This window comes from Anabrus simplex, chromosome 5 (assembly GCF_040414725.1).
Source record: "Anabrus simplex isolate iqAnaSimp1 chromosome 5, ASM4041472v1, whole genome shotgun sequence".
Lineage (NCBI taxonomy): Eukaryota > Metazoa > Arthropoda > Insecta > Orthoptera > Tettigoniidae > Anabrus > Anabrus simplex.
This window is the reverse complement of record NC_090269.1, coordinates 19,849,737-19,865,910: the sequence shown is the minus strand read 5'-3', so window position 1 is coordinate 19,865,910 and position 16,174 is coordinate 19,849,737. Positions and strand designations below refer to the sequence as shown.

The following is a 16,174-nucleotide window of genomic DNA, read 5'->3' as shown; positions in this document are numbered from 1 at the left end:
GCTGTAAAGGGATGTTTTTAAAATGCAAATATCTTGCATAGTTGGAGTACTGAATGAGAGGAAAACCAAAGAATGGTGTATGAGTCTATGACAATGATACCTTGCCATATCAGACTGTAGCCCCTTGGGTGCCAATTCTCAATAAAGATTAGGGCAATATGGAGACTAATCAGTAGTTATGTCAATCCTAATAATTCTCTTTGCACCAATTACAGTTTGAGTTTTTCTTTTTTGTACATATTTTCTAAGAGAAAAATATTTTCTCTCTTTTATTCAACATGACATTGCTTACAAATCTGATACAGATTTAGACATCTAAAATGACATTACTAAGTAACTGAAATTACAACTAACGAACTAATATAATCTAATAAAACACATAATTTTAAAGAAATGCTCACTATCTTTTGGGACTTGAAAACAGCAAACAGCTATGCCGAATATGTATCCCTTTCAACTCTTTGACAATTTGATCACGAACACTGCACAAGTTGCAGCTCTTCTCCAATATAAAAAACTGATTGCCTTCTGATGTTGAATTTATTTGCTGGCAAGACCTAGTGTTTATACTGCACTATGTCTTCTGGTATAGGCTAGAGCAACTTTGTTACTCTCTGATCTGTCTCAGTCTTATCCTTGGTTTTGATAATATGAAAGTGACTGAGGTATGAGCAATGCTAGTAATGCCATTCCTTATGCAGCCAGTCTCTACTATGAATGGTGTAAAAATGTCACTCATAGGGTCAGTTGGTGCATGCATTTCAGTGGGCTTGCAGACTGATATATAATGGCAACTCCTGGCTCAGTGAGAGGAAAGCAAAGGGAATGTACCTCACTCCTCATTTTCCTAGTACTCCTCTTCAGTGATACCTAGGCCATTTATGACAGATAATGGTGGAGTTGTTGAGGATCTGACCAGCTTTCAAGCTGAGGACTGAACGTGCATACTTAAGGTGTCATTTAGCATTGTGTATGGCTCAGCATATTTCATGGAGGCCACCCGAATGCTGAATCTTCCAGCCTTTACATACTAGGACTGTATTTTCCAGGTATACTGGATTATATCCCTTCTTTCCATCTTTTTTTCTTATAATGTCATACCATGATCGTTTTCACCCTACCAAATGAAATCTTTACATTTTCACTCTTCTACTGTATTTCTCAAGAAATCTTACTTCCAAATATTTATTTTATCCCCCACCCCCACCCCATTGTACTACAGCCCTTGAAGGGCCTTGGCCTACCAAGCGACCACTGCTCAGCCCGAAGGCCTGCAGATTACGAGGTGTTGTGTGTTCAGCACGACGAATCCTCTCGGCCGTTATTCTTGGCTTCCTAGACTGGGGCCCCTATCTCACCATCAGATAGCTCCTCAAATCTAATCACATAGGCTGAGTGGACCTAGAACCAGCTCTCAGATCCAGGTAAAAATTCCTGACCTGGCTGGGAATCAAACCCGGGGCCTCTGGGTAGCAGGCACGCTACCCCTATACCACGGGGCCGACATTAATTATTTTGTAATATCTTAATAATAGTCCTGCTTACATGCTAAGTTTAAGAGTAACTGCTAAATCACACTCTTCAACAGCGCATATTACATTTCTTTTCTTACATCAGTAATTCAAGTGGAATTATAATTCCACTAATAATAACGCTTCTGTTACCTTGTGAATGGTGCACTGGGGCTTTTGTTGTTCCAGCAATGTTTGTCCGTAAGCACATATCACCAATGCATCAATGAGGGCTTTCCCGGGAAATTTATGTTGCATGGAAATACGAGAAATTTAAAACCGAGTGACGAGGATCGATTTTACCCAACATGATCTTATGGTACATTGATATAATGTTTTTCAGAGATTTGATTGGAGGATGGACAGAGAGAGTGCTGTTATCTACATACTTCCTGAGGTTGGACTGTATAAATTTACTTACACTATCTGAGATTTCACTCATTTTATGCTATGATGAGATAAAGCTGGAATTCAAGAGGACAAATTATGACAAATATTAACATGTATATGACCGGGTGAGTTGACCATGCGGTTAGAGGCGTGTGTCTGTAAGCTTGCATCCAGGAGATATGGGTTCGAATCCCACTGTCGGCAGCTCTGAAGATGGTTTTCCGTGGTTTCCCATTTTCACACCAGGCAAATGCTGCGGCTGTGCCTTAATTAAGGCCATGGCTGCTTCCTTCCAACTCCTAGGCCCTTCCTATCCCATCGTCGCCATAAGACCTATCTGTGTTGGTGCGACGCAAGGCCACTAGCAAAAAGAAAAGAAACACATGTATGTGCTTTTGGGTTAAGGGTCCATCTGGAATTAGCATCAGTTTCCAGGCACCATTGTAACCATGGCAACCAGTGTTCATCTATTAGTGTAAACTTCTCACTGTACGGTAACTAAGACCTTGAGAAAATCTTGTATACCCCCTTAGAATTAAAATCCTTAAATTGGCCGGAATACTATCCAAAGGCCTTGGAATAAGAGACAGGCATGCTACCTCTACACCACAGGGCTGGCTAATTGAAATAATAATTATACTTACAATGTATTTCATTTTCTCACAGTTCATGTGCCTTACCATTGTTTTGTAGATACACTAATTTTTCTTTTGATTTATCAGAACTCTTTATCTCCCCTCTGGGTGGAGTCAAAGTGCCCCCTGCATGTCATAAAAGTGGAAGAACCGAAGAATTTGTACTCATTCTCTTGTGTTTTAAGCCCAAAAATATATCCATGATTTCCCATGCAGCTGAGAAAATGTACACGTGCAAAGTTTGTTATTTATAGGAAGAGGAATTAAGAACTGGAATAATTTATCAAGGGAAATGTTCTTTGAAATCATTTAAGGAAAGAATCGGTCGGTCGGTCGGTCGGTCGGTCGGTCGGTCGGTCGGTCGGTCGGTCGGTCGGTCGGTCGGTCGGTCGGTCGGTCGGTCGGTCGGTCGGTCGGTTTTCAATGACAATGAAAGTGTTAGCCACAGAGGTAGAAACTTCTCACACTCCAATGCCAAATGTGTTACATAACTTGATTGGATATTACAAAGTTCCATGTAAATAGGTACTGCATTATCTAACGGGTGTCCAGAAAAATGAAAACTTTTCCCTTTGCAAAAAGCTAATGATCATGCATACTGTATGTCTTTCAGTAATTGAAATTCAGCTGTCGATAATAAATGATTTATTTGTATTATTTCACAGAGATGGGTACAGAGGTTATTTTTATAAAGACCTCTCAAGGTCACACCTGATCTAACTGTATAATTTCAAATATTTTATTATACAAGACAATCATCTACACCTGATAAACAACAAACAACTGCAACTCTACGTCAAAGGAACTTAACTTGTAGCCACAGCATCTTTGGCGACCAAGGCCTACGGTAACAACTAATGTGACGTCACTTCCATCACACATTTTATCCTATTATACAAATTTTTGGATGACCCCCCCCCCCCCCCCCCCAGCCATAAGACATTCATGTCCAAAAAAAAAGATACACCTCTTCGGTTCATCATACAAGTCATAATACAAGACAAGTCTAAGCCTACATCTTTGTCTACAAGGCACTCATTTGAGGACATGAAATAACATATTGTCCACCTCTGCTGTGTTGTAGTTAGCGTGATTAGCTGCCTTCCCCGGAGGTCCGGGTTCAATTCCCGGCTCTGCCACGAAATTTGAAAAGTGGTACAAGGGCTGGAACGAGGTCCACTCAGCCTTGGGAGATCAACCAAGTAGAGGTGGGTTCGATTCCCACCTCAGCCATCCTGGAAGTGATTTTCCGCAGTTTCCCACTTCTCCTCCAGGCAAATGTACCTAACTTAAGGCCACACCTGCTTCCTTCTCTCTTCCTTGTCTGTCCCTTCCAATCTTCCCATCCCTCCACAAGGTCCCTGGTTCAGCATAGCAGGTGAGGCCACCTGGGCAATGTACTGGTCCTCTTCCCGGTTGTATCGCCCCTGACCCAAAAGTCTCGCACCCCAGGACACTGCCCTTGAGGCGGTAGAGGTGGGATCCCTCACTAAGTCCGAGGGAAAATCCAACCCTGGAGGGGTAAACAGATTAAGAAAGAAAGAAAGAAAGAAAGAGAAGAGAAGAAATAACATATTGCTGCTGATATCTGGTGTCTTCCAGGTGTCTAACAGAGGTATTATATTACAGAAATGTAAAAGTATTCTGAAATCAGAATAAAAGAGCTGTTGTATATTAAAATGTTGCCTCCACTTTCTTTCCAGTTTTCATAGATTATGTAATACATTTTCCACAGAAGTGATAAAGAAAATATATTTTCCAAACAATCTTACATTTGTTCTGCAGAAACTTGTTGACAATATCTGAAATTTAAGGCATTCTAACATACAGTGGATCAAGATGTACAAACATGCACATTTGTGGTCATGAATGAAATATTTTTCAGAACACTTTTTCAAGGTTCTGGAAATAATGAACTAATGAACTTCAAAAAAAAATTGTAATTTACAGTCATTGAATATTAATATGTTAAGAATTACAAGAGAATTTACTGTATTTTTTCTAGAACCACCTCGTAGTCCAACAAATCTTGAATCTGTCATGATTAGTAGTCGTTCCGTGAGCATCAAGTGGCAACATCAGACATCAGACTCCAGTGAAGTTACTAAGTACTTAGTGCAATATAAAGAAGGTGATGGTGAGTAGAAATTTTTTCATATCTAAATTAATTCAAATGATCTGAGAATTGCTGAGTTTTTAATCCATTAGCATATAATATATTGCACGATATTCCTTTAAAACAGACCAGGAAAATATTGACAAGAAAGTGATATTGTATCAGAGATTTATAGCATTACTGTAATTGTTAACCTCAGATGAGTTAGAAAGGAGCTGGACAATGAAAAAGTGAAACAGCATCCTTGCTTGCAAAAACCAAATACATTAAACTGAGACAGAAAGAGCATCATATGTTAGAAATCTAGTAAGCCTCCATGGCTCAGGCGGCAGCGCGTCAGCCTTTCACCGCTGGGTTCTGTGGTTCAAATCCTGGTCCCTCCATGTGAGATTTGTGCTGGACAAAGCGGAAGCAGGACAGATTTTTCTCCGGGTACTCCAGTTTTCCTTCTCATCTTTCATTCCACCAGTACTCTCCAATATCATTTCATTTCATCTGTCAGCCATTAATCATTGCCCCAGAGGAGTGTGACAGCTTCAGCAGCCGGTACAATTCCTATCCTCACCGCAAGATGGGGGCTTCATTCATTCCATCCCTGACCCAGTCAATGTCTGGAAAACAGGTTATTGGTTTTCAAAAAATAATGTTAGAAATCTAGTAAGTTAGGGAATTTGTACATTCCAACAACTCAGCCAAAAAACTGCTAAAGATTCCTGAACAGCCAAGTAAGCTAGGGCTTCATATAAACTTACAAGGAGACTGCCTATATAAGGGGTTTTGTTTGCCAGCTTAAACTTTCTGAACCTTTTTTTGTTGATGGTTTGTTTATTTATTTATTTATTTATTTATTTATTTATTTATTTATTTATTTATTTATTATTTTCTTATTATTATTATTCTTCTTTTATGACCACATAGGATCACTTTAGTCTGCCCGTCGTTCAGGTCTCTTTGAAGGGATTGTTCGGGCTTTGCAGGCCTCCCAGTACTTCTTCAGACACTCCGATCTTCGTGCCCTTTCCTCAGTTGAAAATATGCGTGTTGTTGGTTTGTTTTGTATAAGGGTAAAGCGGAGATTTGTATTCTTGAGTTTTGTATTCAATTTTATCTTATTTGTGGTGTCTTCAGTTGTAAGGACTATTTCCTTCAGATCCTCTCTTACTTCTCTGATCCATTTACATGCTGTTGTGGTATTTTTTGAGATGAGATTTTGTTGTACTAGTTGTTTCAGAAGTTATTTTGATTTTATTACCATTTATGGTAACTTCTTTTAGTTGTGTTGGTTTTTGGAGCATAATTTCTGTTTTTTCAAATGATATTTTGAGGCCAATTTTATTTGCAATGTTTTGAAGTTCTGATATCTGGGTTTTTGCTTCATTTATGTCCACTGCTAGTAATGCTAAATCATCAGCAAAACCCAGGCAATTTGTTTTGATTTTTCAGCCAATCTTTATTTTGGGGGGACATTTCCTAAACCATTCCCTCATTACCATTTCTAGAGCACAATTAAAGAACAGTGGTGAGAGCCCATCTCCCTGCCGTAGTCCAGTTTTAATCTCAAATGTCTCTGATGTTTTGCCCCTAAACTTCACTTTTGATTTGGTGTTAGTGAGAGTCAATTTTATCATGTTTATTAATTTGGGGTGTAGTCCAAGGTGTCTTAAAAATTTGAACATAGATTCTCCATGGATGCAATCATAAGCTTTCTTGAAATCTAGAAATGTTATCACCATATCTCTATTTCTTCTCCTGTTATAGTCCATTATCAACTTAAGACTCATGATCTGATCAGGACAGCTCCTCCAGCGTCTGAAACCTTCTTGATATTCCCCTAGTTCTTTCTCAAGTTGTAAACTTATCCTATTAAGGATGATTATTGAAAATATTTTGCATGTTATGTCCAGCAGCGAGATTCCCCTGTAGTTATTAGGGTCAGTTTTGTCTCCTTATTTTTGTGCATTGGGTGAATGAGGGCTGTTGTCCAGAGTTCTGGTAGTTCTTCTTTAATCCAGATAGAGACAAGTTGTTGATAGAGGGCAACTTTTGCTGATGTTCCTGCATATTTCCAGATTTCCGCAAAGATCTGATCTTCTCCTGGCGTTTTGTAGTTTTTTAATTTATTCAGAGCTTGGTAGACTTCCTTTACTGTGGGGGGATTGACGTTCTCTGGTGGTGGTTTTATTGGGGTATTGGTGTCCAAATGAAGGAGTTCTGTAGGTTCCTCACAATTTAAAAGCTTGTTGAAATATTTAGCCAGAATTTCTGCATTGTTTTTATTGTTCTGAGCCAGCTTACCATTTTCATCCTTCATCAGTAGGGTCAGGGGTTCATATTTTTGGAGCTGCTTTCAGAAGGTTTTGTAGTAGTCCCTTGATTGAGTTTTATTGAACTGTTCTTCAGTTAACTGCAGTGTGTCCTTATGATGTTGTCTTTTTATTCTTCTTAAGACTTGGGTAGTTTCTTTTACTAGATTTTGATAGGATATTTCTGTTTTTTGGGACTGATGTAATACCCATGCCTGATGTCTTTTCTCCACTGTTCCACCATTGGTGTTTTGTACATGGTTTAATTGGAGCCAGGTCTTCTGCAATTTGTTTAAGGTTGTGTACTAAGTCTTCAAGTTTATCTGTGATTTTTATTTTTTCAGTTGCTTTCTGGTAGTTTTTGTTGTTGATTAGCTGGGTAAGGATAGTTTTGTTTTTTGGGACTGATGTAATACCCATGCCTGATGTCTTTTTTCCACTGTTCCACCATTGGTGTTTTGTACATGGTTTAATTGGAGCCAGGTCTTCTGCAATTTGTTTAAGGTTGTGTACTAAGTCTTCAAGTTTATCTGTGATTTTTATTTTTTCAGTTGCTTTCTGGTAGTTTTTGTTGTTGATTAGCTGGGTAGGATCTATTTTTCTTTTAGTTTTAAGGGCTTGCTTTTGCTGTCTCCTCTGGGGAGTGAGTTTAATTTTAATTTTAACTACGTAGTGATCTGAACCTGTGTCTATTCCTCAGAGGACTTTGATGTTATTGATCTCTTTGTGGTGGTATTTGTCCATGCAGATGTGATCCAGTTGCCATTCTCCTTTAGTGTAGTCAGGGTGTTTCCATGTTTTGAGTTTTTGAGGTTTCCTCTTAAAACATGTAGATTTTGAGACTAAATTATGGTTTCTACACAGATCAACTAGTCTCTCTTCATTTTTATTTGTTTTCTTGTGTGCTGGCCATTTTCCTATGATGTCACGGTATTTTCTTTCTCTGCCTAGTTGAGCGTTGAAGTCGCCTATTAATAATTTTGCATGGTGTTATACATTTGCAATACAGAATGGTCAGAAACAATGTGAACTGGATAAAGGAGCATTAGAGGTTTGGTCATGCTGATAAATAATTTGAAAGAAATCATTCGATATCTCACACCGTTGTCATTTTATCAGGTGCTGAAGTTACTCACTCAGATCACTTCACAAGCAAATTCAAATGGGCTTTGTGCATCATTGCTGTTAAATCTGTACCTGACTTAAGAACAGCTTGAGAGCTTTGCCGAGAAAGTGGCATAAAACACAAATACACCATTGGTTTCAGCCAGTGTCACCATAGCGTACTTACTTTAGTATGATGCTGTCATCTCAGAGGTCTGTATTCAAACTCCTCCCCTGGTGCAGTTTTATTCTTTGACTGGTGCTCTCATGCAGGTCTTCAGTCATGATTTAGCAACACTGTCTCACAAAGGCCATTTGAATTCACCCATGAAGTGATCTGAATGGTTAACTTCAGCAGCTGATAAAATGAAAATGGTGCAAGATAATGAATTATTTCTTTCAAATTATTTATCAACATGACCAACCCTGTAACACTGATATACACAGTTCACGTTGTTTCCGACCACTCTGTACATTGGACATTGAGTAGCATAGTTTTCTTAGGTCTACAGTTATTGTTTCTAACCGGTGTTCTACCTTTCATAAATTCAATGCCTTTCCTACATTCTTTAAAAAAGATTTCAAATATAGACTAAATTTCATCATATTATATGAAATAAATTATCATATTGAAAAATATTATTGTTCTTCCAGTTTTTAAATTATCTGCCACACTTTGCAGCTAAAGAAATTTCAGTGATCAGCAGATTGGAGTGACAAAATGAAGGTGGAAACCTCCTTGAACTTGGACTAACCAATAATAATTCAGTGTAAGAGCCACGTAATCTTCAATCCACAGACAACTTCCTCGCTATCAGTCTCAACATGTAGATCGGTAAACTGTGCCTTTGTTTGCTTAATCATTAATTTTTATAATCCTTGATTTACAATACAGCTGCCATTTTCTTACACTTGCTAATAGCTATGAAGCTTTTCTATACATATACAGTACAAGTACTGAAGGCTAATTGTTTTCTAAGTTGGAAACATTGCTGTAGAAATTAATTAGAATAATGCAATCTTTCACAGTGACAATTTTCTAAACAAAGAAAATTTCTTTTTTTAAGACTACTTGCTCCATCTCTCTTACCCGGACAAGATGAGACAAAACATCACCAAGAATTCAATCTGTACAAAATTATAGAAACAATAATTGGAATAGTCCTTGATTTGCAATATAGCTGCCACTTTTTTAGACTTGCTAATAATTATGAAGTTTTCCTATATTTATATGTACCAGTACTGAAGGCTAATTGTTTTCTAAGTTGGTAATATTGCTGTAGAAGTGAATTAAAATATTGTACGCTTAGTGCAAATTATTTCATAACATAAAGTTAAGCAAATTTTTAGTAATGCATCCTGTAAGAAAAAGAACACTATGATAAGGAAGATAGTACATGATTATGGTTCATTCAGAAATATATTTACTGGTACTACTTTTTGATAATCAAGCAACTTGTTTAAATCATGAACTTTTGTATGTTTGTTATTATACATACCGGTATTCACTGCTCATGTTCAACTCCTTAACTTTGTCTCTTGAGACAGGCTCATGGCAACAGCTGGAGCTGTCTGGCCCTCCATTACAACACTCAGCATTAATTGAAGATCTCAAACCTGCCACACGATACGTGTTCCGTGTAGTAGCTGAAGGTCCTGCAGGCCACAGTGGGCCAAGTGCTGAACTACCCATTCGAACAGATCCTCAGAGGCCTGCAGGTCCTCCACTGAACTTGTCAGTTCGACCAGTTTCCTCGACAGAACTTTTAGTCACATGGGTGCCACCTCTTCAAGAACTTCAACATGGTGATATTCAAGGCTATAACATTGGCTACAGAGAAACCAGGTAAACTGTAGCATATATCTAAATTGCTTGTCAAAGAGGGTAAAGGATAAGGTTAAAGAGATTCTTTAAATCAATTTGATTACCAAACATTCATTCAGTCTCACAGTATTCACTACATAAATGTACACTGAAGTATTCCATAACAAAATGAAATTATATGTAACTTGTTCTCTTCCAGTAATGAGAGCTGAGTGTTAATGTATATCTTAGAGAGAAACAAACTCTCTCAGATTGTTCATGGGAAACAATGGATGTGGTTACAGCAGGTGTTCAATATATGTTTGGGACCTTCATAGAAAATTATCTTGGACCTAACTCAGTACCGGTACTCCTAGTTTTGATTGATATTATGAACATCTTCACACACATGTTCCTGTAGCTCTTACAATGTTTCTCTGTAGTACACCTTAGATTTTACATGCCCTCAAAAGAAGAAATATACGGGGTTTAGATCAGGGCTTCTTGTTGGCCAGCCGATGGACCTGAAACCCCAATCCATCATTGTGGATAGGAGTTTCAAACACATTAAAGATAACAGATAGATAGATGGATAGATAGATAGGTAGATAGATAATTTATGTATCCTGGCAAAGTTAGCGACAGCTGTTCCTCTCTTACGCTTAATCAATAACAGAATTAGATTGATAAATAACTAATTACAAATCTTAAAAGATAACCAATCATAAACTTCAATTATGTAGAACTTCTGAACTATAGGTAACAGTAACTATTTTTACATTAAAAGTTATAAAAACACAATATTACAAAAAAGGAATACAGGTTTGCAAAAACAAAATAGAATTAAATGTGAAATAAAAGTTACTCTTGTACTGTGAGTTTCCACCTGAGTTGAGAAAGGTACGGGGGAAGGATGAAATGAAAAAGTAAACTTGTGTCCTAATCCCAAAGAGGTGCAAGTCTTTTCAGGTACACCCCCAACGGAGGTGAGCTGCATGTACCATTTCAACCACATACCAGCCCTCCTGATATTCTTAAATTTCTGGCAGTACCGGGAATCAAACCCGGGCCTCCAAGAATGGCAGCTAATAACACTAACCATTATGCTACGGAGGGGGACAGGGGAAGGATAAAGTAGATGAAGGGAAGAGAATTTAAAAGAAAAGAGGACGAGGAAGTAGAAAAGTGCTTATGCTTTGCTGCCTTGGTATTTGTATCTTTCCTTCAGGTATTTTGTGACCGGGCGAGTTGGCCGTGCGTGTAGAGGCGCGCGGCTGTGAGCTTGCATCCGGGAGATAGTAGGTTCGAATCCCACTATCGGCAGCCCTGAAAATGGTTTTCCGTGGTTTCCCGTTTTCACACCAGGCAAATGCTGGGGCTGTACCTTAATTAAGGCCACGGCCGCTTCCTTCCAACTCCTAGGCCTTTCCTATCCCATCGTCGCCATAAGACCTATCTGTGTCGGTGCGACGTAAAGCCTTTAGCGAGCAGGTATTTTGTGTATGCATGTTTAAATTTCTTGGCTACTGATGTCCATCTGACACCTTATGTATACAGGGCACTTCCTCCTTTAACCTCATTAAAATGGGACACAATTTGCAAGTGGTGCTTGTAGTGGTGAGACCTGATAAATGACTTTTAATTAACTTTTAAATCCAAATATCTATGCAAGTATGTGTATTGAAATGGGTAAATAAATTATATCTAGAAATAAAGTGTTATCAGGATATTAACTGCAAAGTGACTGAAGCAATTCTGGATACATAAAAAGAATAATTATTTAGCTGGATATTATTTAAACTGAAATGTGACATACAGTATATTCAGGATATGAAATGCACTATTGTGGAAGGGCTTGATCTTTCACTGATGCATTACTTTTTCATTTAGCATTCCTGCATGAATTCATTGTTAGATTTTCCTTTCTCCTCATTTGAAAAACATTGTAACATCACATTAATGAACCTATCAACAAAGAGATTGGCAAATTTTTTAACACACATGATTCAGTAAATTAACTTTAATGAGCTGGGCTATTTTCCTCTTCTTGGAGCCTACAGTTAAAAAAAAAATATATGAATTTAGTTCCAAGATGAGGGAATAAAAGGGGGAAAATATAAAAACATGAAAATAAAATGGTTATGTTTTGAGAAATATTTACACAAATTTTGAGCAAAAATTGCATTACTCTCTGCTATCATTGACTGTATGGTCGAAGATTACTAAAGTCACCGACTTGGAAATGTATTGACAAGGTGGACCAAGCATATACCGTATATATGAAATAGTTTTTAATAGACTTGGAAATGATCAAAACTGATCTTACAGTCATTGTTTAAACATATTTAAACATTCTTTAAACATAATGACTGTTCTTTCTTGGACACTTCATCCAAGTCACTTCTGTGGCATTTCAAATCCTATTGATTATACTTACAACAACAATTACATCAGTATTGATAGTTAACTGTTGTACTATAAAATAAAATAAGCAGTTAAAATAAGTCAGTTGATATACGAGTCATGTAGCTCAGAAATTTGAATCAATCAACCGCTACTGATTTGCATTTATGGCTGTCACCCAATTGGCAGACTCCCTGTGAACTGTTTACCTAGTTGAAAGATTTGAAAGTAGTTGGAAATGCATCAAACATCTCTCTTGGTAAATTATTCCAGTCCCTAATTCCTCTTTCTGTAAATTAATATATGCCCCAATTTGTCTTCTTGAACTCCAACTTCATTTTAATTTTAATTTTTTAAACTTTGTTTCAAACTTATTTGCCTAATAACATCATTCCACACCATTTCTTCACTGACGGCTCGGAACATACTGTTTATGATATAGATGTTGATTCCCATAGCGCACTGGGATGAAACGCTGGCAACCAGGAATGTGTTAGCTGGAAAATTTATAATGTCCAATAACGGACCATTTATATTGGTATTACATACTGGTTAGTCGAGCAGCTCGTCTCCTTTTTTTCCAAGTTTCCCAGCCTAAACTTTGCAATATTTTCGTAAAACTACTCTTTTTTCAGAAATCACCTGGAACAAATTGAGCTGCTTTCCTTTGGATGTTTTCCGGTTCTCAAACCAAGTAATTCTGGTGAGTGTCCCATACACTGGAACCACTTTTTTTTTTTTTTTTTTTTTTTTTTTTTTTTTTTTTTTTTTTTTTTGCTTTACATTGCATTGACACAGATAGGTCTTATGGTGACGATGGGATAGGAAAGGCCTAGGAATGGGAAGGAAGTGGCCATGGCCTTAATTAAGATACAGCCCCAGTATTTGCCTGGTGTGAAAATGGGAAACCACAGAAAACCATCTTCAGCGCTGCTGACAGTGGGGTTCGAACCCACTATCTCCCGGATGCGAGCTCACAGCTGCGTCTCCTAACTGCACGGCTAACTCGCCCGGTGGAACCATGTTCTAACAGGGGTCTTACCAGTACTTATATGCCCTTTCCTTCACATCCTTACTACAACCCCTAAATACTCTCATAATCATATGAAGAGATCTGTAAACTTTATTTACAGGCTTGTTAATGTGATTTTCCCAGTGATAATCTTTCCTTGTAGTAACACCTAGGTACATACAGTAATCCCCATGAGGGACCTTCACCTCACTAACACAGTAATTACAACTGAGAGGACTTTTTCTCTTGGTAAAACTTACAACCTGACTTCTCACCCCTGTTTACCATCATACCATTGTCTGCCATCAATTTCACAATGTTCTCAAGGTCTTTTTGCAATTACTCACAATACTGTAACTCATTTATTACTCTATACAGTACAATATTATCTGCAAAAGGTCTTATCTGTGATTCCAGTTCTTTATTCATATCATTTATATGCAGTCATATACCTTAGACACTACACTCAAATAACTTCTAATCCATTGAAGATATCGATATTCTGTTTTTATATTGTTAAATGGCATTAAGAAGCTCAGAAATTGTTGTGCTGGGGGCAGAAATTACTATAGTTCATGTCAATATCTCTTCAATCTCTCCTGAATTTCTCAACTGTTCCTAATTAAAGGGTATAAATATAAGATACGGACAAACTTTTCAGGACACATTCGTCACATGCAGAAGAAGAGAATGTGACATGTTATGTGTACAATGGACTTGGATTCACATTGCAATGAAAGTCTTCTTTGATTCATACTCTCAGGCTGGTCTTAAGCAATGTGCAGATTTAGCACCACCTTACAAAGCCCATTTGAATTTAGCCGCAAAGCGATCTGATTGGTTAATGTAAGAAGCTGATAAAATAACAAGAGCACAAGATATCAATTATTTTTTCATCATATTTATCATTACAGAATGACCAACCTTCTAATGCTTATATACTCGGTTCAAGTTATTTTTGACCACCCTATGTATTATTTTCATCTACTGATTTGTAAAATGATGTTACATGTCCTAAATGTGCTAAAAATGTATATCTTTCCAGTTCTGGCACAGCTAGTTACAACTTCAGTTCAGTAGTAGGAGATGGAGAAGAGGGAGGAGGTGATCTTCTACTGAGTGGTCTCTCCAAATACACTCGCTATTCAGTGGTTGCACAAGCTTTCAACCAAGTTGGACCTGGTCCCCTCTCAGAACCTGTCACAGCTCAAACCATGGAGGATGGTGAGTTCTGTTTGCTTCTGCATCCTTCAAGAGTTACCATTATCCGTACCATTGTGTCTGCAAATGATGAAAATACATTATGATAATTTGCCATTGGCCAGCTACAGAAATAAGATTTCCCTTTATCATTTAAATTGAGTAGGTTAAAAGTCGAATTACATTAGCCTGTAAAATTTATTTTCACGAGTCTCTCAAAGGCTACATTGTCTAGGTTTCAAATATCATCTAAGAAAATTGGATATTATAGTACTGTATTTAGTGTTAAAAATATTTTCTCAGAAATACAATATTTAAAAGCATAGTAAGATTTTATTTTACAGGCACATGATATTACTGCCTAGATCAGTGGTCCGCAAAATGGGAATGCACCTCCCGGCTTCATGGGAGCACAGAGAGTAATGCAAGGAGGCATGGCAACCATCACACTAAAACTACTGGTTTACATCTTCCAGCTTTCCATCTTCCTCTATCCAACCATCATTGATTCTCCTCAACTGTGTTCTAATCCAGGTTTCTTCTAAATCTTAATCGCTCTGAACCAACTTAGTCAGGGTCTCCCTCTTGCCCTCCCTCCTTCTATCTAGGTCTCCAATATGCACTTCAGCATCCTTCCCTCCTTCCATTTCATGTCCAAACCATTTAAGTTTATCCCTCTTCATTCTGTCATAAAGATTTTCCATTCCAATTTCCTACATGATGTCCCTATTTCTTGTACTTTCTTGTCTTTCCTATCATCTTAAAAATTTCATTTCATTGGCCTGGATTTATTTTTCTGTCTTTTTGTCAGTGTCCAGTTCTCTGCTGCATATGTCAGTATTGGGTAGTACTACATCTCATACATCACCTGATACTTCCCTCCTCTGCACCAGGTTTCTCACACTCTGGTAGAATGCTTTCCCCTGTTGAATCCATTTACTTATCTCCATATCCAGCCCTGCATCCAGCATCAATTGGCTTCCCAAGTACAGTTGAACTTCAATATCCTGAACAGTGCCAGATTAAGGTGTTTGGGGGCCCTGGGCTATTTAAAAAAGTGGGGCCCCTTCTTCGTAACATCACGTAAGGCTAGCATACTGAAGTCATTATAGAACTACTTCCACTTAAATTGAATAGGGAGCTGTTGAAATAGACTACAATTTCTCTCTATTTTTCATGGTAATATTTCATAATGCCAAAACATATTTTACATTTGTCTCATTATCACTATCAAACCGACATAAATACAGAACTTACATTTTTTGGCACCACTAGGATATTTTCTATCCATTTTACAAGAACATTACAGTTGTAACTTACGAATGGTTCAATAATCAGAGGTGAAGTGGAAGTTCTCTTCCTGATGCAAAGATATAGTATAGCATGCGCATTCCACCATGCTTCCCCTCTCCCCTCACGTTCACTTCCTAGACCTCTTCCCCCTTCCCCCTCTGCCCGTTCTCGCAAGCTGCCAGATTTAAATTTTCGTCAACAATAACCTTTACAATAATTACAGTGCGTAAGTAGCGAGGATTCGTGTCCCGGACGGTAATTGATTTTAGCAGTGATGAAAAACTAACGCGGACAGCTGATAAGAAGGAAGGAAGGAAGGAAGGAAGGAAGGAAGGAAGGAAGGAAGGAAGGAAGGGAGGGAGGAAGGAAGAGTGCGTGTTTGATATTTTGCGAGCGTAAATAT

General features: G+C 37.9%; 1 protein-coding gene across 1 annotated transcript in view; it reads left to right on the top strand.

Annotated features, from left to right (window-relative positions):
* Positions 1 to 16,174, top strand: part of LOC136874332 (cell adhesion molecule Dscam2) — a 1,095,748-nt gene that overhangs the window by 916,645 nt on the left and 162,929 nt on the right. The window contains exons 15-18 of the mRNA XM_068227756.1: positions 4,542 to 4,673; positions 6,939 to 6,965; positions 9,608 to 9,905; positions 14,324 to 14,502. Coding sequence (XP_068083857.1) covers positions 4,542 to 4,673; positions 6,939 to 6,965; positions 9,608 to 9,905; positions 14,324 to 14,502 — 636 coding nt within the window. The remainder of the gene's footprint in view (positions 1 to 4,541; positions 4,674 to 6,938; positions 6,966 to 9,607; positions 9,906 to 14,323; positions 14,503 to 16,174) is intronic.